Source organism: Callospermophilus lateralis, chromosome 1 (assembly GCF_048772815.1).
Source record: "Callospermophilus lateralis isolate mCalLat2 chromosome 1, mCalLat2.hap1, whole genome shotgun sequence".
Taxonomy (NCBI): Eukaryota; Metazoa; Chordata; class Mammalia; order Rodentia; family Sciuridae; genus Callospermophilus; species Callospermophilus lateralis.
The window spans coordinates 88,699,863-88,723,383 of record NC_135305.1 but is presented as its reverse complement, the minus strand read 5'-3'; the positions used below and the strand labels follow the sequence as shown (position 1 = coordinate 88,723,383).

Below are 23,521 nucleotides of genomic sequence, written 5' to 3'. Positions count from 1 at the left end.
GACTCAAAAATAGCAAGGGCTGAGAATGTAGCTCAGTGTCAGTGTGTGTGTGTGTAGGGGGGTGTCACATGGAATTTCCATTCTGTGTGGCCCTTTAGCACTTGTAGCCTTTCTGGAAGAGCTATAACTCTAATCCATTCGTAAACATAGGCAAGTGTTGCCACAGCCCCATGAAGGAGCCAGCTAGGCAGCTTGCCCTTCCAGGCAATAGTGGCTGAGATGGCCACAGGCAATTCAATGCCCTCTTTAGCCTCAGGAATAATGGAAGTTAGCAGGCAGCACTCATCTGATCAAGCCCAGACTGCCCCCTCTGCCTCAAGTTGGAAGGCCCACTCATCTTCCTCAGGAAAGTTACTTCTGGTTCAATCAATCTGTCTCCAGAACAGATTGTGAGCACAATGTACAGAATACCATGTAGAAAGCTGGGCACAGTGGCACATCCCCACTACTGAGGGAGGATAGCAAAGTAGAGGCCAGCATGGGCAATTTTGGAGACCCTCTCTCAAAATATAAAAAGAACTGGGAAGCCGGGCATGGTGGCACACTCCTGTAATCCCAGCGGCTTGAGAAGCTGAGGCTGGAGGATCAAGAATTCAAAGGCAGCCTCAGCAAAAGCAAGGCGCTAAGCGACTCAGTGAGACCTGTCTCTAAATAAAATACAAAATAGGGCTGGGAATATGGCTTAGTGGTCAAGTGGCCCAGTACCGAAGGGAATTAAAAAAAAAAAGGACTGGGGATGCAGCCCAGTGGTAGGGTACTTCTGGGTTCGATCCCCAGTACAAAAAAAAAAAAAAAAATTCTTGCTTCTTGCTAAGCTGAATTGCTCTCTGGAATGCATTTGATCTTCATTAGCCTTATGGGTCTGCATTAAATTAAAACAAAACCTAACACTTATTCTCTACCTCCCCACCCCAAGTACTGGGAACCAAACCCACAGCCTCATGCATACTAGGCAAGCACTCTGCCACTGAGCTATGCCCCTGATACCCTCCTTCTTTCCATTTTTTAAAATTTTACTTTTCAAGTTTGTCAAAATTTGCCCTCAAACTTGTGATTCTCCTGCCTCAGCCTCCCATGTATCTGGGATTATAGGCTGCACCACTGACTGCTTTTGGCAAGAAGCAAGATTATTAACCTATCTAATGAATTTTAAGGAATACTGTTAAATGAAAAGCTGAGCAACTGTGACTAGGTGAAAGAGGGCTTAGGAACACTAGTGCCCAAAGCCACTGCAGCCAGGAAGGCCATGGCAACTTCCCAGAAATTACTTCTGCAAAGAGTAAACAGTAACATTTCCTTTTTAAAAACAGTATTTATTCCATTGAACGAGTGCATAGCATTTGCATGGACTATCTCAGGACTACATCAGTACAAAACAGTTTAAATTAGTAAAATAAAGCAGTTTCAAAAGGAAAAATCATTGATTACTTCAGGGTAAGTGCCAATACCAACCTGGGAAGAGAGGATATTAGGCAGCAATGTGGTTAGGTTACTGCATGATGCGGGGAAAAGGCTGGCAGGTACATTGTCACTGCTTTCCTATGACAGAAACATAGGACTACCCTCTCCAGGACACAAATGAGCAGCAGAATAATGTCACCTTCTTTATGCTCATCTGCCGGGATGACACTTAAACCTCAGCCACAGTGAAATTGGGGTGACTGGCCAGTGAGGCCCGGCCACTAGCCCTATGTGCATCTATCTAAGCAACAGCGCTGGAGGTGGGGGAGTGCTTTACTGGATATCAAGAGCTGGCCACCAGGTAATCCTACACAGCAGATGCAGAACTAAATTCTCTGCATGCTCTGAGACAAAACCTTCATTTGGTCCTCTGCTTTTTATTTTTGTCCTGGAGGCTTTTTTTTTAACCTAAAAGTTACCTACTAGTTGGAGGACCAATGCAGGTAGAAGGTGATGAACTGAAAAAACAATTGGGGCATTTTTTGGAGGGAAAGGCAGACCTCTGAGAACAGCCCGGGGTTGCTGTCTGGGAATCCTGCTGGGGCATGACATCCTTTGTCTCTCCTGCCCATGTACAAAACATTTTTAAGACACCAGCAAGTTAAAAAAAAAATTTTTAATCTCTTTAGGTAGACACCTGGACACCACTTCTCCTATTCCCTCCAAGGTGTTTATAACTTCTACATATTATTTGCCTTTAATTACAAAATTTCCTAGAAGGCTCACAAATCACAGTTGGCAGTACAGCCCTTCCAATGCTTCGATACATATCATGCCAAGGCCTTCTATACTGATTATGTCTTCCCTCACTGAAAGTCCACCCCAAATTCTCACGTGTGTATCAACCCACCCCGATGTATGTACCAGGTACTGTGTCACCCACCTACTACTTGCTAATGATAGACCTTCCTAGAGACCCTCACACCCTCACCACAGGTTCTGCCACAACAGGTGGCTTGGTGTCACACACTCCCTGGCACCAGCTGGCTCATGTCAGGTTTAGAGTTCATCGTGTTTGGTCTCCTGGTCTTTAAGTTTAAACTCCTCAGCCACAACCTTCCCATCTCCATTCCGGTCCTGATTGGTGAACATATTCTTCACGATCATTTCAGCATCAAAACCAGGAGCGAGCTTCCCTTTGCCAGTTGCCACCTGGGCATGAATGTACTCTGAGAACTGAAGAGAAAGGGACAGGACGACATGAGATATGGGAGCCAAGAATGCAGAGTCTGAAATACAGCACCTGAGGGTGGTGGGGCTGGGACTGGGGTCTGAACTTGAAAACTGATGAGAGCTTCTGGGGGACTAAATGATCAGGTTTTGTTTTTCTCCTGGTGCAGGTGAAAACCCCTGGGCTAAATGACCGCAAGAGCCCCTTGGGTCCAGATAGCCAACATAAAGCAGACACCAGGGCAGTCCCTCTCCCCACTTAAGTGGCCCACTTGAAGCTGTCTCCCAACCCTGTAAGATGACTGCTGTATGCACACATATCATGCATGCATTCACACAGTAAGTACTTACTGAGCATCTACCATGTACCAAGCATAGTACTAGACCCTTGGGCTACATCAACACACAAATCAACAAACATCTTGCCTTTTTTATGCTTGTTTTCTAGTGGGGGGGGGAATTGATAATTAATCATGAACATAATCAGTAAATTACACATTAAGTTACAAAGTGGAATGCTCCAGAAAAAAAAAAAAAAAAAGTGAAATCTAGCCAAGGATGGGAAGGGAGAGTGGGTTAAAGTATTCAGTCTGGTAGTCAGGGTAAAACCTCAGACTTCGGGGAAGACTTGGGCAAAGGCTTGAAGAAAGTGAGGGAATGAACCAAACTATTATCTATCTGCATCTTCTGAGCAGAGAATCGTGGGGGCAAAGCCCCAGGTGTATTCACAGAACAGCAAAGGAGGCATGTGGCTGGGCCAAGTGAACAGAGGGAGGGGAGTGGCAGGGAGGTGCCAGTGAGCAGATGAGGGCCTCCACAGGTCCCTTACAGCCTTGGAGATGGGGGCTCTGTAGGTTCTGAGAAGCAGCAGCCATGACTACAGTGTTCTTGGGAGTGGCCACTCAGGCTGCTGTAGGGGTAAGAGCAGGAGCATCGTTGAGAGGCTGTTGCCATGATCCTGGGAGGGTAGATGATGATTCAGGCTAAGATGCTATGAAAGGGAAGTGGTGAGGGAGTCGGTCTCTGCATGTCCTCAAGGCAGAGCCAGCAGCATTTTCTGGTGGATTCTTTTTTTTTTTTTTTTTAAGAAAGAGGGAGAGAGAGAGAGAATTTTTTAATATTTATTTTTTAGTATTTGGCGGACACAACATCTTTGTATGTGGTGCTGGGGATCAAACCCGGGCCACACGCTTGCCAGGCGAGCGCGCTACCACTCGAGCCACATCCCCAGCCCTCTGGTGGATTCTTTATGGCCTGTGATCAAAAGTAGATTCCAAGATTACCTAGTGTTCTCACCTGAGCAAATGGAGGGACACAGGTGCCACGGACTGCAAGAGGTAGAGAGAGTTTCAAGGGTTCAATAAATGAAGATTTCAAGTAGGAAGTTGGATACACAAGGGCAACATGGAGGAAGAAGCCTGAGCAGGAGCAAATTCAGAAGGCATCAGGAAATGGATGGCGAAGCTCCTGGACCCCGTGACACCAAGAGAGTGACATAAAGACAGAGGTGAGAACCAAGTCCAGGACCCAGCTGGAGGTACTGTGGGCATGGAGACCTGGGGAGAAGAAGCCTGAGAGGAAGCTGCCAGGGAGATGAAAGGAACACCAAGAAAAGCATCCTTCTGGGCACAGGTGTTTAGAAGGAAGAGAGTGAGAGGTGACTGGGATTCTGCAGTATGGAAGATATTAGGCATCAGGGCAAGGCCAGGCTCAGTGGTGCAGAGGGATACAAGCCGACAGAAGAGGGTTTGAAAAAGAATAGAGCTGGGCATGAAGACACACACCTACAATCCCAGCGACTCAAGAGGCTGGGACAGGAAGGTGGCAAGTTCGAGGTCAGTCTGGGTAACTCAGTGAGACCCTGTCTCAAAACAGAAGGGGCTGTGGTTGTGGTCAGTGGTAGAGCACTTGCCTAACACATGTGAGGCACTGGGTTTGATCCTCAGCACCACATAAAAATAAATAAAATAAATTTTAAAAAAATAATAATAAATAAATAAATAAAGATATTATGTCAATCTACAACTTTTTAAGAATTAATTAATTAATTAATTAAAATAAGAGTTTGAGGCCAGCCTGAGTAACATAGTGCAACTCCATCTCAATAAACTAAAAATAAATGAATGAGTGAATGAATAAATAATAGAAGACTGAGAGGCGGGCATGGTAACACACACCTGTAATCCCAAAAGCATGGTAACACACACCTGTAATCCTAGAAGCTAGGGACACCGAGTCACGAGGATTGCCAAGTTCTAGACCAGCCTCAGCAATTTAGTGAAACCCTCAGCAACACAGCAAGGATTTAAAAAAAAAAAAAAAGGAAGTGGGACCAGGGATGTAGCCCAGTGGTAAAACGCCCCTGGGTTCAATCCCCAGTAATGCAAACAAACAAAAAGATTTGAAGGAAAGGAATTGGAGGCAGGAAGTGCAGACAATTCTTTTTGAGGTTATGGTTGTAAAGGGAGCAAAGAAATGAAAGAAATGGAAAGACATATCAAGAGGATGAAAAATAATGGCATGTTTGTATGCTAATGGGAATGACCAAGGAGCCAGGGAAATGCCATGTAGGAGAGAAAGGGGAAAAGCTGGAACATGTGCTTGAATAAGCAGATATGGTGCAGGCATGGAGCTAGAATTCCCCAGGATTATGGCAGTACAACTATTGCCCAGCTCCATGGAAGAGCATGTTGTACTGGCTCAAAACACTGGGTAGCTGTGTGACCCTGGGCAAGTCATTTACTTTCTCTGCACAGTTTCTTCTTCTGAAACATAAGAATGATTACATGAATCAGGGTGTGGTGGCACATGCCTGTAATCCCAGAGAGGCTATATTGGGAGGCTAAGGCAGGAAGATCCCAAGTTCAAAACCAGCTCTCAGCAACTTAGTGAGAAACTTAGCAAGACCCTATCTCAAATACAATATTAAAAGAGATGATTAAGTGGTTAACGCCCCCTCTTCAGTCCCTGGTACTGGGGGGAAAAAAAGAATGACTGTATGGGTTCTTTTTTAAACCCACGTCTGTCGGGCTTGTATCACTCTGCGCCAGGAATGGGCTTAACTACTGCCCTTGACCAGAGAATGTAAAATTACTTCACACCATGCAGACCTGCAGTGGGCACCCAATAACTGGGAGGCGAATCCAGATATGTGTACTCTGGCATCAAGGGCTTGCTCAGTTTCTTCAGCAGAATTTCATTCAGAGGACGTGTGTAAAGGCCCTGGGTACACATGTGTGCCGATTTCTACCACCACAGGAAATCCAGTGCAGCCTCCTCACCTTAGGAAGGCCTCACCTTCAAAATGAGCCCCTGCATCCCATAAGGCTCTCTGAGCAACTTCTGTCCCACATTTCTGCAAAGGTCAGTTACCTCTTCTAGGAGGACTTCTCCGTTGCCATCCTTGTCAATTTCTTCAAAGAGGTTGGGGGACACTTCGCTGTTCCATATGAACATGTACCCCTCCGGCAGGCCGGCCACAAGCTCCAGCAGCTCAATGTCGAACACCAAGACAGCACTGCCAGGCACTTCCCCATCTACTCGAGCAACAGAGGCAGGACACAGTGTGAACCCACAGAGCAGCCATCAAGCTCACCCAGTCACACTCCCCTCCCTGGGCCTCCAAGGGCAGGTACTTCTTAGGCAAGCAAGGAAGTGTGGCAGAGGCTACTAGTTTCCTACTGTCCACAGGGACCCCTTGAATCATGAAATCAGTGTAGGCAGGGTAGTTTTTAAAACAAAGGAGTAAAATAATCTAGATTCACAAACATCACACATAGAAAGGACAGATTACATGAGTCCCTGGGTTCAATTCCTAGCAGCAAATATATGTAAAGAAAGAAAGAGTTTAAAGGATGGCATACACTTGTAATCCCAGCTATCAAGTTTCAATTTTATATTTAATACTGAATCTATAAATTATATGTCAGGGCTGGGGATATAGCTCAGTGGGTAGAGTGCTTGCCTTGTATACAGAAGGCCCTGGGTTCGATCCTCAGCACCAAAAAAATAAAAATTAAAAAAAGAAAGAAAATTATATGTTTATGTGTAATAAAGATTGGGAGATAAAATATATTTCTTAATGTGTAGAAAGCACAAAAATATATTTCTTAATGTGTACCTTTGAAAAACACCTCAAAGCACAGACTACAATCATAGAACTCTTGAATAAAGCTAATAGCAGAATGTTAAGAATAACTGATTTAAGATCAGTACATATAGTATGGACCCATAAGATATACAAATGTACTATATATTGTCCAAAATTATTATATTATATACTATAAGTTTTAATTATAAATTTATTTTGCAGCACCAGGGATTGAACCTAAGGGCATTCACTCTATCTCTGCGCCACATCTCCAGCCTTTTTTTTAAATTTTAAGATAGGGTCTCATTAAGTTGGTGAGGCTAGTCTTAAACTTGTGATTCTCCTGCCTCTCGCTCCTAATTACAGATGTGTGCCACTATGCCTGGCTTAATATGACACACCTTTAAATTCTTTCATTGTTTCCTTTTTTTATTTTTGGTGCTGGGGATTGAATCCAGAGGCTGGTGCCTACCACTGAGCTACACCTTCAGCCCCAATATTATATATTATCTAGATTATAGTACAGTATAAATATAGTATATTATAAGTACTTATATATCAGAAAAAAATGGATACACAGCATATTTTTTTAGAGGGTTTCTTCTGGGATTGGTGGAAGGAACAGATAGTATTTTTACAATTATTAAAGTTTGAAGAAAAGAAAATCAACCTCTGTCAGGAGCTACTCTGGACAGGAGCTAGGTACACACCTTTAAATCCTGAGTGAGGAGGTACTGAACAGGTATTGCACCCACTGCAATGCGTTTGGACCCTACCTCCACTCAGATAAGAGAGGTGCAGCTCCAGGAGTGGGCGTCACCCAATGGGGTTGGATTACACCCTCTTGTCTGTTGTAACCCTACCCTTGCCTCATTTGAGTGGCTTCTCCCCAATAAAACCTGGATTCCAGGCGTGCTCCTTCTCTTTCTTGCCTGCCTTGCCCCCCTTGTGGGAGCTGTGGCTGAGGAACAGTCACTGAACCCAAAGAAAAGGTACTTTCTGTGTCTGGGTCTTTATTTAGTCAGCCAAAATTCACTTGGAGTGACCCTGACCAGTTTAGTTGTGTGTCATGACAAACTTCAAGTGCCAATCACTTTTATAAGCTACCACTGTCCAACTCCATATACCAACAGCATGAAAACACTGTAAAGAAGCGTTCTTGCCAGGTATGGTGGCACATGCCTGTAATCCCAGCAACTTTGGAGTCTGAGGCAAGAGGATCACAAGTTCAAGGCCAGCCTCAGCAACTTAACGAGGCCCTGTCACAAAAAAATAAAAAGGGCTGAGAATGTAACTCAGTGGTTAAGCACCCCTGGGTTCAATCCCTAGTACAAAAAATTGTTCTGAGGGCTACAGATGTAGTTCCGTAGTAGAGCCTGGCATGTACCAGGCCCCTGGTTCCATCCCCAGCACTCTAAAAAAAATTTAAAAATAACATGTTCTGAATCCTTCAGATAGAGGACACATTCTGCCTAAAATCACAAAGTAAAACATAACCACTGTAAGGATATGATAAAACCAGTTTTTCAGACACTTGAAAGCTCTTTGCTAAAAGAATATTTTCTTGGCTCAGAAATAGTGAAAAGCCCACAGCATTCCACCTCTCCCAGGAACAGTTCTAGAAGGAGGCACAAGGCTTGACCCCAGAAAAATCAACTACATCCTCCTCCAGGGACATCTCCTACAGCGTGCAGAAGACTTTTGGTGTATTTCAATGAAACACATTCTTTCTCATGAGGGTGGGGGCATTAACATGGCTCACCGAGTTCACAAACATTTTTATCCAGAAAAGAAGCTAAATACTTCACAAAATTCAGATGGTGAAAAATGCCCTGACACCCCTGAATATGGTCACTTACCCACACCAGCCTCCCCATAGCCCAGGTGGGGCGGAATGACCACCGTCCGTTTCTCCCCCACGCACATCTCTCTGAGACCCATGTCCATTCCCAGCACGACTTGTCCAGATCCCAGCACAATATTGTAAGTCTTGCCTAAATTCCACCTGAAAATGAAACAGAAGAGATGAGTGAGGTCATCAACCCATTGGTACCAGCCAGGGTTCTCATAAGAATATATCACTTCAGTGGCACAGTAGCGCACGCCTGTGATCCCAGCAGCATGGGAGACTGAGGCAGGAGGATCTCAAGTTCAAAGCCAGCCTCAGCAAAAGCAAGGCACAAGCAACTGAGTGAGTCCCTGTCTCTAAATAAAATACAAAAATAGGACTGGAGATGTGGCTCAGTGCTCGAGGTAAATCCCCAGTACCAAAAAAAAAAAAAAAAAAAAAGAAAGAAAGAAAGAAAAAGAATACATCACCTCTAGGATACTTCCACCAAAGATATAATCACCAGCTAATCGTGAGGAAACACCAGACAAACACAAGTTGCAGACAAACACAAGTGGTAGAGAACTTGCCTACTTGATAGAGTGGTAGAGTACTTAGAGGAGCACAATGGAATTCCCAGGATCCTCTAGCTATAAAGGACCTTACAGGAATACTTGGTAAATGTAAAGTGAGTCTGAGGATTACAGGGTACTAATATATCAATAATTTCCTGATTTTTAAATTTTTTGGCTGTGTTGGGGATTGAGCCTAGGGCCTTGCACATGCTAGGCAAGTGCTCTACCACTAAGCTACATCCCCAGCTCCTTAACTTCCTGATTTTAATGTATGTCTGAGTTACACAGGACTTACTGAAAATGTCTTAAGTTTGTAGAAAATGCATACTCAGGTATCTGGAGTGACAGGATATCAAGGCAACCTGCTCTCTGGTGGTTCAAGGGGAAAGAAACATTCTTTATATCCAGTTAGGCACTTTCATGAGAATTTTTTGTTGTACATAATATAGTTATGACCCTGGATTTTAGATTCAGCAAGACCTAAGCTTCAATCCTGATTCCACCAATTCATTCGATTCTGGGAAATGTAATCTATCCATTTGCTTATCTATAAACTGGAGATAATGTTAGCTATCTCACAGGGATATTCTAAATAGCCAGTAGTAAAATAAGGTTGGCACAGCAGAGAGCAGATAAAGAGCTCAATAAACGGATAGTGTAAAGTGCTTTTGTCTGTAGCAATCTATGACTCAAAAAAAAAAAAAAAAAAAAAACACTGAGCTTAATTATCCTTGATGCCCACAGACCCCAGGGAACCCAGGCAAAAAAAAGTTGGCTCTCTCACCTCAGTCATGACTGAAAACAATTCAAAACCTATTTCAAAATCTACGTATGGCATTCCTATCAACTTCCCAGAGGCAAACTGTGGGCATGTTCTTAAATGCCAAGGAGCAAACTCCCTCTGAAGTCCCTTGATGTCTATCACCAGGTGGTGACAATACAGATAGGACATCCTCTGAGGGTCCCCTCAGGCTTCCTACCTCCCCTGGGTTCATGGCTGCTGCTGCTTTTCCTCCTCCCACTGGTTCCCAGGCCAGGGTGGCTTTCAGGGGTCTACAAACCCAAACCAGGCCTGTGTTTGTCCGACCTGGGAAGGAAGCCACATAAGGCCACCTCTGGCACAGGATGCCTTGGCCAGAGGCCCAGGAGGAAGTAAGTCACCCTTTGTGCCTCCTGCTCTCAGCCCACGTGGTCAGCAGCACCCAGGAGCTCTCACACTGCCTCTCTCTGGGCACCAACCTGCAGGATGGCTCAGTCTCAAAGTCTGAATCTTCGAGAACTGCCTTAGTTATCAAGTAATGAACATTTGTCCTTCCTCCCTAAGGTCGGTTTCAACAGGATCACTAATGACTGCATAATAATGAATCCTCCAAGGAAGTAATTTGTTCTCATTTGTCATCTCTGAAAACCCCACTAGTTTATTACTTATTTATTTTAGGGGCCCAGTTTTTCTAACGCCTTCCTCATTCCTGTTGTGTCTCCTAACTTCCTCTCCCTCCCAAGTTTCCTGTTTCCTGCCAGCCCCTCCACCCTCTCTGGCTCTGTGCCCAGGCTCCCATCTCGAGATGGGACCAGGTAGGCAGGTGCCTGGCACCCTTCCCTTCCTTCTTTTATTTGAAGCTCACACCCAAAAGAGACCAGCAGGGAAGTCCTGCTGCTGTTCCCTGACAATTTACACAAAATACAAATGACTCTGAAGCTACAAAATGGAGTTTCTCCTAAGAGCAAGGAACCCACATCACATGACTCCTGAGGGCTCTGAGAGAATGTTCCACAAAACACATCAGAGGGCAGGAAGTCTGACTTTTCCCACAGGAGATGCACATCCGAACCACTGAGGAGTTCCTTTGTTCATTTCCCAGCCCCACATCCCCTTTCTTCCGCCTTAGGAGCACCAGACAGGAATGTGGACACTGGCAAGAGCAATGACAGCAGTCACTGACCCCAACTGTTCTCATCTCATAGGCCATTTTCCCGTGTGTGGTCCACTTGGTTCACAGGGCAACAACACACCATGCTTCTTTCCCACTGTCCTCCCAGGCTTCCAGGATCCAGTGGTTGGGATTCCTTTGCAAGGTCTCTGGTGAGCCAGGGCCTGAGCATCTGGGCCCTAGAAGCTAAGCACTCATTTCATTGATTCAAAATGTGGATTTTTTTCAAATTTTGACCTCTGTATAATTAGGATACATTTAATTTTTTTTTTCTTTTTTTAGTTTGTACATGGACACAATATCTTTATTTTGTTTATTTATTTTTATGTGGTCCTGAGGATAGAACTCTGCATCACACGTGCTAGGCAAGCAATCTGCCACTGAGCTATACCCTAGCCCCATAAAATTAGGATAGATTTTATGATTGAAAATCCATCATTATTTTTTGGGTAGCACTTTTGCTTTCTTAAAGATACATAAAATAATGACCCTAATAATCAGTGAATTTTAGATTTGATGAAATACGCTAACTGCCTTAGTATGTAGGATCTTGTGGTCTCAGAAGGAGTGCTCCGAATACCACGTCCCGGGCTGTCTCCATGCCCAGCTCTCTGCAGCCCCATATGCTGTCACTGAAGCCAGAAGGCAGAGGAGGTGGGAGGAATAGAGTGCAGTCCGCATCTAGAATAAATGCAGCAGCGTTTGATTATAATAAAGTCCTTTTTTCTCCCCAGGTCCAAACTTGGAATCTAAGTCAGGATGAGTCCAAAAGTGGACATACTTCATGGAAATATAATGAAAAGCTATAAAACGTTTCTTTCCTAAAGAAGATGTATTAACTTACAGATACATCTGAAGATTCAGCTTCATAAGAAGCAAAGTTCCTTTTACATTCTTATTTAATATATTTTCAGGTTTCTCTCAATCAATTAACATTTGCTAAATGCTCTCTTTGTGCTATGTAAACTCTGGGAAAAATGCAAAGGATAACTATATGAATCCGGGCTGGGAGCATAGCTCAGTGGTAGAGCACTTGCCTAGCACGTGTGAGGCACTGGGCTTGATTCTCAGCACCACATGTAAACAAACAAAATAAATGTTCATCAAGAAGCTGGGATTGAGGCTCAGTGGTAGAGCACTTGCCTAGCATGTATGAGGCACTGGTTTCGATTCTCAGCACCACATATAAAGAAATGAACAAAATAAAAGCCCATCAACATCTAAAAAAAATTTTTTTTAAAAGTTCATTGACAGCTAAAAAAAATATTTTTAAAAAAGAAAGGTATTTTTTTTTAATGAATTAACAGATTGGGTGTCCCTGAGGTATTCACACCAGTAGCAGAGAGAGAAACAAAAAGTTAACTAAAACACGGGTAACACATACTGTGTTAGGAGATTACAGAAACAGAAGCAGTTGGTTTCTCCTAGGATTTAAGGAATGATTTTGAGGAAAGGGAAGCCACAGAAAGCAGAAGATGGACCCAGCAGAAGAGATCAGTGAGGCAGAAATGTAGCTAAGAAATACAGCCTCCTGTGCCAGAAGCTTGGCCTTTATCTGAGGGCTGGCTTTTAAAGATAGCAGTTACTTGATAAGATCTGCTGTTCTGAAAGATAGCTAATTCCGCAGGTTGAGAAATGACCTGGAGCACAGTGAGAATGTTAGTAGGAAACCCTCAGAGTAGCCTGAGCAGGGAGGAAGCCTGAGCAGAAGAGCTCTCAGCCCATGTCTAAAGAGAATGGTGGACCTGCTACCCAGGGGCTCGCTCCCACACCTTCTGGGCTGCCCTTACGTGGAGTCCAGCAGGGTCCCATCCAGAAGCGAGGCATTGTAGTGGTACTTGAGGTAATCTCCCTTCTTACTCAGCACGGAGCAGTCGGGGGGCTTGTAGTGGGAAGTGATGCTGATGGAGTCAGAAGGATTGTGGAAGTCGATCACATGGATGTCAAACACCAGCACCGCTGAGCCAGGGATGTTCCCTAAAGACAGACATGGGGGAACTGATGAATGAAGCCTCTAAACTGCCGCACTCCCAGATATCAGCAGGTGTGTCATCCGAGTCCCCAGGGAACGAAGGGAAACCCAGATATGAAATGCTAGGGAATACTGAAGAGCAAAACTAAAAGGGCCATTAGAAGTAACCATTTTACAGGTGAGGAAACTGAGGCACAGATTGGCCCAGGGTCACACAGCCAGTCATGAGCACAGTTGGGACTCAAACTCAGAACTGTGGCCTGTTGCCCCACAGAATCCTTAAACCTGAAAGACACTGGGTCAATCGATCATGGAGGAAAACTCAAGCTCAGACAAATGGAGGCTTGCCCCTCCCCAACAAGAAGCCAAAGAATGAGACCGGAACATTAGCCTAGAGCGAAAGTCACTCCAGTGCCCAACTACTGCTCAAGAAAAACCAAACTCACATACTTTGAAGAGGAAAGAAGGAAAGTGGCCCACACACATCCCGTAGGACAGTACGTCTGAGTCACCCAATGCTTTTACAACGCATTCTATTTGTTCCACACATTAATACATTTTTCTTTTCCATTATCTCCACTTTTGAAAATATCTCACTTCTGAATATTGGTTTGTAGTTTACAAATGTTCTTCACATATGTTCTCTTATTAACCCCCTAAGACAACCTGATAAGGTAGGTATTACTATAAGTCCAAGACTAAAAGACACTCCTTGAATTAAATGACAGCTTGGGGAAGGAGAGACCTTAGACGTATGCATCAGTTGTAATACACCCTCCCCCAGCTCATTTCAGAAAAGCTTAAATGTCAAAAAAAATTTTAAATAGCATTCCATAGAACCAAGGAAGTATACAGCATTATTGCTGCATTTTACTTTAAAAAAACGAAATCAAATATACTATATCTCAGGAATTAATGGTGATAACTTTCCTAGCCTTGTATTTGTATACACAGCCAGGGTAATTCCACCTCATGTATGATCCCAAGAGAGGGAACTTAAACTTAGTAAGTTATATTTTATGTACGTATATTCTGCCAAAATACTACTGCCATGTATAATTAAAAATGAAAAATTTTTTAAAAAGTAAAAAATAACCTTATTCAAAATAGCAATAGACACAATTCAAATAGAGATACATGAACACCCCACCTCTCATACCTGCCAAGTATCTTTCTGTGTTTCATGGATGTCCTCTCCTCTAAAACACATACATACACTTAATTGTGAGTTTGGTAATCAGTAAAAGGGCTGAAGCTAACCCCTCTTGCCTATCCATTGTGTAATAATCGGGAACTGCCCATCAGTAACAAGAATAGCCCAAGGAAGTCAATGACCTCTGTTTTTGTTTGTTTGTTTTGCAGTGGTGGGGATTGAAATCAGGGTCTTACACTTGCAAGGCAAGCACTCTGCCACTTAGCTACATTCCCAGCCTATGATCTTTGCTTTTGAGATTTACAAAACAGGAAAGCATCTCCTGACTAGGCGATTAGGATCAGATGTGTGTCACTTGGTCTCAAACCTCAACCTATGAGAAAGCACCCATTAGTCTGCAAAGTAAACCACCCATAAAATCAGCCTCCTGGCAAGTGGCTCTTTAGGGACAAGAATCCCCGCCATCCTCCTATCAGCTAGTATATGGCCGTAAATTTCTTGCTCTAACAAGGACTTGCTTTGACTGATGGCTTCATCTGTGGCAAGCAGAGTAAGCCTTTTGGGCAGTAATAAATTCATTAATTTTTTGTGCAATTTTTTTTTTGGTGATGGTACCAGGGATTGAACCCAGAGGCACTTAATCACTGAGCCATATCCCCAGCATTTTTTTCAATTTTACATAAAATTTATTTTTTATTTCCAGACAGGATTCTAAGTTGCTTAGGGCCTCGTTAACTGGCCAAAGCTGGCTTTAAACTTGAGATTCTCCTGCCTCAGCCTCCTGAGTCACTGGGATTACAAGCATGAACCACCATGCCTAGCAACAAATCCATTAAATTTCATAGTATGTGAATTATATTTCAATAAAAAATAAATTTAAAAAATGTTTTATAGATATATAGCTAAAAGAATTGAAAGCAGAGATTTGAACAAATATTCATTTTGAACACCAATATTCAAGCAGCATCATTCACAATCTGTCCACAACAGATGAAAGGATAAACAGTATATACGTACAATGGAATAGTCTTCAATCATATAAAGGAAGGACATTTTGATATATACTAAAATAGGGATGGGCCTTGAAAAACTGTGGCCAAGTAAAATAAGACAAATAATGTGTGGCTGGACATACATGAAATACCTAGAATAGGTAAATTTGTAGAGACAGAAAGCAGAATGGTGGTTATGTGTCTGGGGGAGGGGAGAAGAGGAAGTTACTGGGTAATGGGTTCTGAGCTTTGACTGGGGATAATGCAAGAGTATGGGGTATAGATAACAGTAACGATTAATATAGTACTGTGAACAGGTTTAATGCCAATGAATTATACAGCTTAAAATTGTGAGAATGACAAATGTTACATAAATTTTACCACAATAAAAAAAATAATGATGGAATTCACCTTCACACAATAAAAGGGGAAAAACATTGCAAATGATGTCAATGCCTGGGTCCTAGCCTGAGATTCAGAAGTGGCTCACCTAGAGCAGTGGGCTCAGTCTTGGCTAGATATGAGAATGTTCTGGAGGACTTAGTGAGTACACAAAGGCCAGCCACTGTCCTGCTCAACCCAGCTGGTCTGGTGATCTTTAGCTCTTCAGGTGATTCTCATCTGTGACCTGTACAATACCTGTACAACACTTGTACTAGAGAGGGACCAGGCATTGACATTTTTTAAAAGATTTCCAGAGGTCTCTGACAGGCAACCAAATTTAAGGAATGTTATTGGTAAGTCAGCAGCTGACTTTTCCCAGACATAGGGACATAGATAGGCAGACATCAATTTGGTCAATGCAAATATAATGCCCACTCCAAGGGCAAAGTGGAATATCCTCCTCCCCCTCCCCCACCCCTGAGATCTGCCCCTGCTTGTCAAGCACTCTCCTGATGACTCATTCAGCTGCCCTGGCACTGGGGACTGCAGATTCAAGCATTTTGATCAGTCCAGAGGTTGATTCACACCCACTCAAGAAACTTTTCACATTAGGTTTGTTTGTCAGCTCCAAGGAAGTTAACATGAGCTTGTCTACCAGGTACCTGGTTAATTCAGAGGCACAAGCAGGCATCAGCAAAGACGGAAGCTCTGCGTGGGCAGGGAATTTTGTTTGTCTTCTCTAATGAATCCCCAACACTTACAGCCAGGACCTGGTCAGGAAAATATTCATTGAATCTTTGATGGACATGCAGATGGGAGTTTCTGAGAGTGTAAAATCAGAGATCAGACCTTGAGTCCTAAGACAGGGCTTTCAGTCTCAGGCAGCCAGCAGGCCTCCCACCTCCCATCTTGCTCTGATTTCATAAAGCTATTTATATATTAAGTGTAGGAATGAGTGCCCACCACCTAACAGGTGCAAACAGTTCATCATTTCATTATGGCCCCAACCCTGGCCTCCCCCGAATGAGCTCTTTAACCAATGCAGAAGTTGTCATTCCATTTTCACAAGAATGCCTCCCCAAGAAGAAACACATGACTGGGGACATAGGTCAGTGGCAGACTGCTTGCCTAGCATGTGAGAAACCCTGGGTTCAATCCCCACCACACACATACACACACATACACACACAAAGAGACACAGGTAACAACAAAAAAAGAAAGGCAGCCAGCTACCTAGCCCAGGAGGGAAACTCATTTGTTCCTGTTGGTTGTAAGTTTCCTTTGAAAGCTCTGGGACTTCTGGCTTAAGTCCTCAGATCTTCATTTATGGGTATTAAAAAGTCACAACTTAATGGAAATTCATTCTTTCCATCTGCCTGTGGGATCAAAAGCCAAGGGTCCAATTCTGGCTCCATCAATGATTAGCTCTTCTGGTCTTAGGCAAATGACTCAATCTCCATGAATCTCATTATTTTATCTAAACAATGAGGATAATAATACTTCAGAGATAGTTTCCAGGTTTGAATAAGCCTGCATGCAATAAGTCCCAGTTGCACGATGGGTAAAAAGGAGTTATTTTCCTCTTCTCTTTTTCTTATAATGTGCTGAAAAGGCAATTTGTAACTTGAGTAACAACTAACCATCAAGGAAGAGATTCCTGGACAACCCTGTGGGTAGGATCTGTTCCTACTTTAGGGCTGCAAACACATCTAAGCTTCCTAATTCCAGGGCTGTCCTCATGGGACAAAGCAGACAGCAGAGACATCCTGAACCTTTTCCAGAAGGCCTACCCTTGTCCCACCAATCCTGCAGGGGAAAGTGGCTACGACAAAATTAGGGGTTGATTGATAGAAGCTGGGAACAACACAAGAGGACCCAGCAATTCATTCCCGCCACAAATATGTACTGAGCCTTTACTGTGAGCCTGTGGATTGTGGTGAGGAAGCCGTAAACCAAGATCTACATCTTGACACCCTTCTGGGATCAGTCCCACAGCATTAGGACTTATGCAACCCACATGAAGAGGCCACAGGTGCTAATCAAGAGAACAGAAGCAGGCCCCACACAACAGCACTTCGGCCTTACACATCACAGGGCCCTCCCCCCACCGCAACATGAGTCAGAACAAAGCATTCTCATGCTCCGAAAATTTATGAGTCTTTGGATGCTTCCCAGAGCCTCATATAATTCTTTGCAGAGCTCTGTCTCATACTTGATGGAAAGCCAAAAGGGAAAAATAATTTAAGCAAATGTTTTCCATCAATGTGCTCTTTCTGGAGAAAGGAAGAATCAAGCTTCAGTTCATCACAATACAGGCATGCTCAGGGACATTTATCCATTTTTTGTATGTCTGTGGCTGGATATAGAAATGACATGATACAAACAACAGTATCAAGACACTAAACAAACAGCGCATGAAGCAAAACCTATTGAATGTTTCTTAAGCTGGGATCTTTTGTGACTTAAGTCAGAAATTTAAGTCATAAAGAAAACCATGCATCGCCATGGTACACTCTAGTTTCCAATCAGCTTGATGTTTCACAGATGCTCTGAGATAAACCCTACAAGGAAAATTCCTAAGATTGATATGATTTATTACCAACAATCAGAAAAGGTTTAACAAAGTTAATGTGTACAACTAACGAGACCTGACCAGAATTCCATCAGCAAAAAGAACACTAAAGCAAAGTAAATACGGTTGCTAATTATTCCTAAGCAAGTCTAAGCAAGTTAGCAAAAAATGGCATATGAAAGAAAATGTAATTAAGAAAAACAAAAAAACAAAACAAAAAAAAAAACAGTTCTGAAATACTATGAAGCCACTGGGCGTGGTGGCACATACCTATAATCCCAGCAACTCAGGAGGCAGAGGCAGGAGGAGGATTGCATGTTCAAGGCTAGCCTCAGCAATTTAGCAAGGCCCTAAAATAATTTAGCAATTCCATGTCTCAAAATAAAATATAAAAAGGGTTAGGGATGTGGCTCAGTGATAACACACCTCTGGGTTCAACACTCAGTACCAAAAAAAAAAAAGAAAGAAAGAAACATGGAAACATGGGCTGGGGCGGTAGCTCAGTGGCAGAGCCTTTGCCTAACATGTGTGAGGCACTTGGTTTGATCCTCAGCACCACATAAAAATAAATAAATAAAATAAAGGTATTATGTCCACCTGCATCTAAAATTACTAAAAAGAAGCAAACAAACAAACACTTTGAAGCCATTAAATATCTGCTGGCACTGGGCATGGTGGTGTACCATGTGTAATCCCAGTGACTTGGGTGGCTGAGGCAAGAGAATCACAAGTTGGAGCCCAGCCTCAGACATTTAGTGGTACTGTATCTCAAAATAAAAAATAAACAGGACTGGGGATGTAGTTCAGTGATAAAGTGCTCTTGGGTTCAATTTCCACACCCAGATGAATTATATACTTAAATGAATGAATTTCATGCCATACAAAACAAAAACCAAGAGAAAGGTTTTGCATTTTAATTGCAAACAATTCAGCCAATAAATAAACAAACAAACAAACATGAAGAGAGATAAAATAGAGCAAAATGTTAGCAAGTGGTGAGACAAAGTGGAATTTACTATACAGATCTTTCAACTTTGGTGTAGGTTTAAAAATTTCAAAAGGATAAGCCACGAACAAAGAAAAATAACAGAACGCTAGAAACTAAATCTATTTGGTGCAATCAAGTCTTAAGCTGAACTTTGGCTTCGATGTTTCGACATGAACAGGGCAATGTGTAAGCTGCCAGTCAGTGAGGAAGACCCGTGATACCCACCTCTTCCCTCTTCTCCATACCCCAGGTGAGGGGGGACCACAATCCTTCGCCTCTCTCCAATGCAAACACCAAGTAAACCTTCATCCATCCCAGGAATCACGTAGCCCTGCCCAATGTATGTGTCAAAGGTTCGGTTCCTCGAGTAGCTAGAAAAAAGACAAGAAAGAGGTGACTCATGGGGGACACCAAGGCATCTGTGTCAATGAGTCAGGACAGAGATTGAGGAAATTAATACCTGCCTCAGGGTGGCCAGAACGGAAGGGACTGATAGGAAATTATTACATGTTTCATTGCAGATCTTTGCATCATTTCAATTATTCAATAAGATGGTACCAGCTGAGCACAGTGGTTCACACCTGTAATCCCAGCAGTTTGGGAGGATGAGGCAGGAGAACTTCAAAGCCAGCCTCAGCAATTTAATGAGTCACTAAGCAACTCAGTGAGACCCTGTCTCTAAATAAAATACAAAAAAGGGCTGGGGATGGAGATCAGTGGTCAATTGCCCCTGAGTTCAATTCCTGGTACCAAAAAAAAAAAAAAAAAAAAAAAAAAAATTACCTTTGAGAACAGAAATTCCTTTTTTTTTTCCTCCAGTGTTGGAGATCAAACCCAAAGCCTCATGCCTTCTGGACAAACGCTATATCACTGAGCTACATCCCCAGCCTTTTAAAAAAATATTTATTTATTTATTTTATACCAGGAATTGAACCCAGGGGTGCTTAACCACCGAGCCACATCCCCAGCCCTTTTCATATTTCATTTTTTTTTGAGACAGGGTCTCTCCAAGTTGCTTAGGACCTTATTAAATTGCTGAGACTGGCTTTTAATTCGTGATCCTCCTATCTCAGCCTCCCAAACTGTGGCTCAGTTTTTGTCACTACTTGTTCATGTGCCACCGTGCCCAATTTAAAATGTTTATTTTTAAGACAGAGTCTTGCTAAATTGCCCAGATTGACCTGAGTTTTCAATCCCCGTGTCTTCACTGGGAGTCACAGGCATTATAGGCGTGTGCCACCTCACCTGGCCTTCTGTGATACTTTAGGATGACTAAACAAACTAGGAGTCTATTACTTCAGAGACAGGTAGGCTTTTGTCACTACTTGTTCACAGGAAACTAAAGGAGTGGTCCCAAACAACACATGCCACTTGAATGAGCAAGGCTTAATAAAGGAACACACTTGAGCCATCTGTGTAACCCTTGATAAAACTTTGAATAACACAAGAGGCATAGTAATCAGCCTCTGCAACATCCAGAAGGGAGCTGAATGCTTCTAACCAGTCCTCTCCAGCTGGTCAGCCTTTAAAGACTGCAAAGCACGTCCATATGCCTCATCTAACCATGTCTGCGAAAGATTTTAGAACAGGGGATACACCAAAGCTCCTGAAGTTCTGAGGTCAAATGTAGTCACAAAGTCACTACACCATAGACAGGAAACGATACCCAAGTCTCCTGGCACCAAGCTGACTGAGCCACCTAGGAGGTCCTTGACCTCTGGCCATTCCCATGCTAGACCCCATGGGACAGGTAAGCCCAGGATAGGGTGATGGTGGGAATCTAGGGTGAGCCTCTCCTCTTTTCCTGCAGACCCAACTAAATCAGCCCCCCAAAAGGTAACTGTCATGGCAGCCTCTGGAAGAAATTCAGAATCAGAAAAGAGAGACCTGTATTGGAGATGAACATACGAAATCAGCACTGACAGATACTCAGATCACATTCCACCAGTGGTGGACTTCATTTAATAAATGTTCTGATGAATGAAGGCTACAATTGTGTCCTCACCTGGAATCAAAGAAGGTGCCATCCAGAAGTGTGCCATTGTAATGATACCTGAGGAAGTCCCCACTCTGACTCCTCCGCTCACAGTTTGCAGGTATGACCTTGTTCTCAATGGAAATACTATCCTTGGGGTTATGGAGATCCAATAATGCAACATCAAATACCAGGGAGGCCTGTCCAGGAATGTCTTTCCCTAGAGTGGAATGGAGGAAGATGAGGCAATCAGGACACAAGATTTAGGAAAGACTTCACCACGCCACACCCTGCCACACCCTCGTGTGTTGGTGTTACTCATTGCTTCAAATATTCAAAACTAGGAAACAAACATTCTTCTAAGACTTGGATGGTTCCCCATGGTGTCTAACTTGGGGTTTCCATGGTGTCCGACCATGTGCAGCTTGACCTACTCAAAAAAAGGAGCAAACTAATTGAAATGACAGAAGAGACTACTATGTTCACAGTGTCAAGCTCATGCTGGCAAATCAAGGCTGACTGTGGGTGGTTGCACACCCATAAGCAAAGCCAAATACAAACCTCTGTGGGTTTCTGTTTGTGTACAAATGCAAATCACAGATATTTAAAGGTACAATTCCAAAGCCCTGAGTTGGTTCTGGAAAATACTACAAAGACTTGCTCCTTGGAACCTACAGTCAATTTTCTTAAGAAGCAAAATGTAACAGTGAATCATTTAAGTATATCCAAAACAGGATATAAATAAACCAAAGTTAGCTAAGATAACAAAGAAAATTATAATCACAAACCAAAATTTAAATAGTCTTCAAATTATTTCTCTCTCTACAGGGTACCGTTTCTCTCAGATATTCCTAACAGAATACAGTCAGCCCTCTATATCCTGGGCTTCCACATCTATGGATTCAACCAAATGCTGATCGAAATATTTTTTAAAAAACTATCTGTACTGAACAGGTATAGACTCTTTTTGGTCATTACTCCTTAAACAGTATAGCATAACAACTCTTTACATGGCATTGACATTGTGTTAGGTATTACAAGTAATCTAAAGCATTAAGGAGAATATATATAGGTTATATGCAAATATTATCCCATTTTTATGTAAGGGACTTGAGCATATGAGAATATTGAAATCTGCAGGTTATACCAGAACCTCTCTGGTAGGTACCAAGGGTTGATTGAATCTACATTAATTCTAATTAATATATTTTCTAACATTATGCCATATGGAGCTAATGACATAGACAAAACACAGAAGAGAAGCCCAAATTTGGAAAAATTTGGCAATTCTGATATTATATGGTTATATGAATACCTTGATGTCTACAACACTTATACCAATTCCAATCTCATTTCACACATGGGAAAGCAAGAGAGGTTGGTACCCAAGGCCACAGTTGGTAAGGCAGGGGCAGAGAGCTTCCTTATGAATACAATGATCATGAGTGGAAATTTCTGCAAAAGGATAATCCACATGGCACCACAAGGTACTAGCTCTTCCTGTATAGATCAATATCAATCAATAAATAATTCTAAATCCAGAAATTTGGGATAAAAGAATGTTAACAGACAAACTCTTCCTTTTTTAAATATGTATTTTAATTGTTGATAGGCCTTTATTTTATTTACTTATATGTGGTGCTGAGAATCAAACCAGTGCCTCACACATACCAGGCAAGTGCTCTACAACTGAGCTACAATTCCAGCCCAAGACAACTCTTTCAATGTATGTTATACCATTTTTTAAATTTTTTTAATTCTAATTTGTTATAAATGACAGCAGAATGCATTACAATTCATATTACACATATATAGCACAATTTTTCATATCTCTGGTTGTACAAAAAGTATATTCACACATTTTTGTCTTCATATATATTCTTAGGGTAATGATATCCAACTCATTCCACCATCTTTTTTACTCCCTTACCCTCTCTTCCCTTCCCTCCCCTTTGCCCTGTCTAGGGTTAATCTAATCTTCCCATGCTCCCCTCCAAGCCCCACTGAGAAAACATTAGGCATTTGGTTTTCAGGGATTGGCTAACTTCACTTAGCATTATCTTCTCCAACGCACCCATTTACCTGCAAATGCCATGATTTTACTCTCTTTTATTGCTGAGTAATATTCCACTGTGTATATATACCACAGCTTCTTTATCCAGTCATCTACTGAAGGGCATTTAGGTTAGTTCCACAGTTTACCTATTGTGAATTGTGCTGCTATAAACATTGATGTGGTTGTGTCCCTGTAGTATACTGTTTTTAAGTCCTTTAGGTATAGACCGAGGAGTGGGATAGCTGGGTCAAAAGATGGTTCCATTCCCAGTTTTCCAAGGAATCTCCATACTACTTTCCATATTGGTTGCACCATTTTGCAGTCCCACCAGCAACGTATGAGTGTGACTTTTCCCCCACATCCTTGTTAACCCT

General features: G+C 42.6%; 1 protein-coding gene across 1 annotated transcript in view; it reads right to left on the bottom strand.

Moving 5' to 3' along the window:
- Positions 1-1,292: 1,292 nt before the first annotated feature.
- Positions 1,293-23,521, bottom strand: part of Fkbp9 (FKBP prolyl isomerase 9) — a 49,075-nt gene continuing 26,846 nt past the window's right edge. Inside the window, exons 5-10 of the mRNA XM_076863783.2 lie at positions 21,122-21,311; positions 19,342-19,487; positions 12,846-13,032; positions 8,581-8,726; positions 6,004-6,167; positions 1,293-2,637 (exon numbers count right to left, since the gene is read on the bottom strand). Coding sequence (XP_076719898.1) covers positions 2,461-2,637; positions 6,004-6,167; positions 8,581-8,726; positions 12,846-13,032; positions 19,342-19,487; positions 21,122-21,311 — 1,010 coding nt within the window. The 3' untranslated portion in view covers positions 1,293-2,460. The remainder of the gene's footprint in view (positions 2,638-6,003; positions 6,168-8,580; positions 8,727-12,845; positions 13,033-19,341; positions 19,488-21,121; positions 21,312-23,521) is intronic.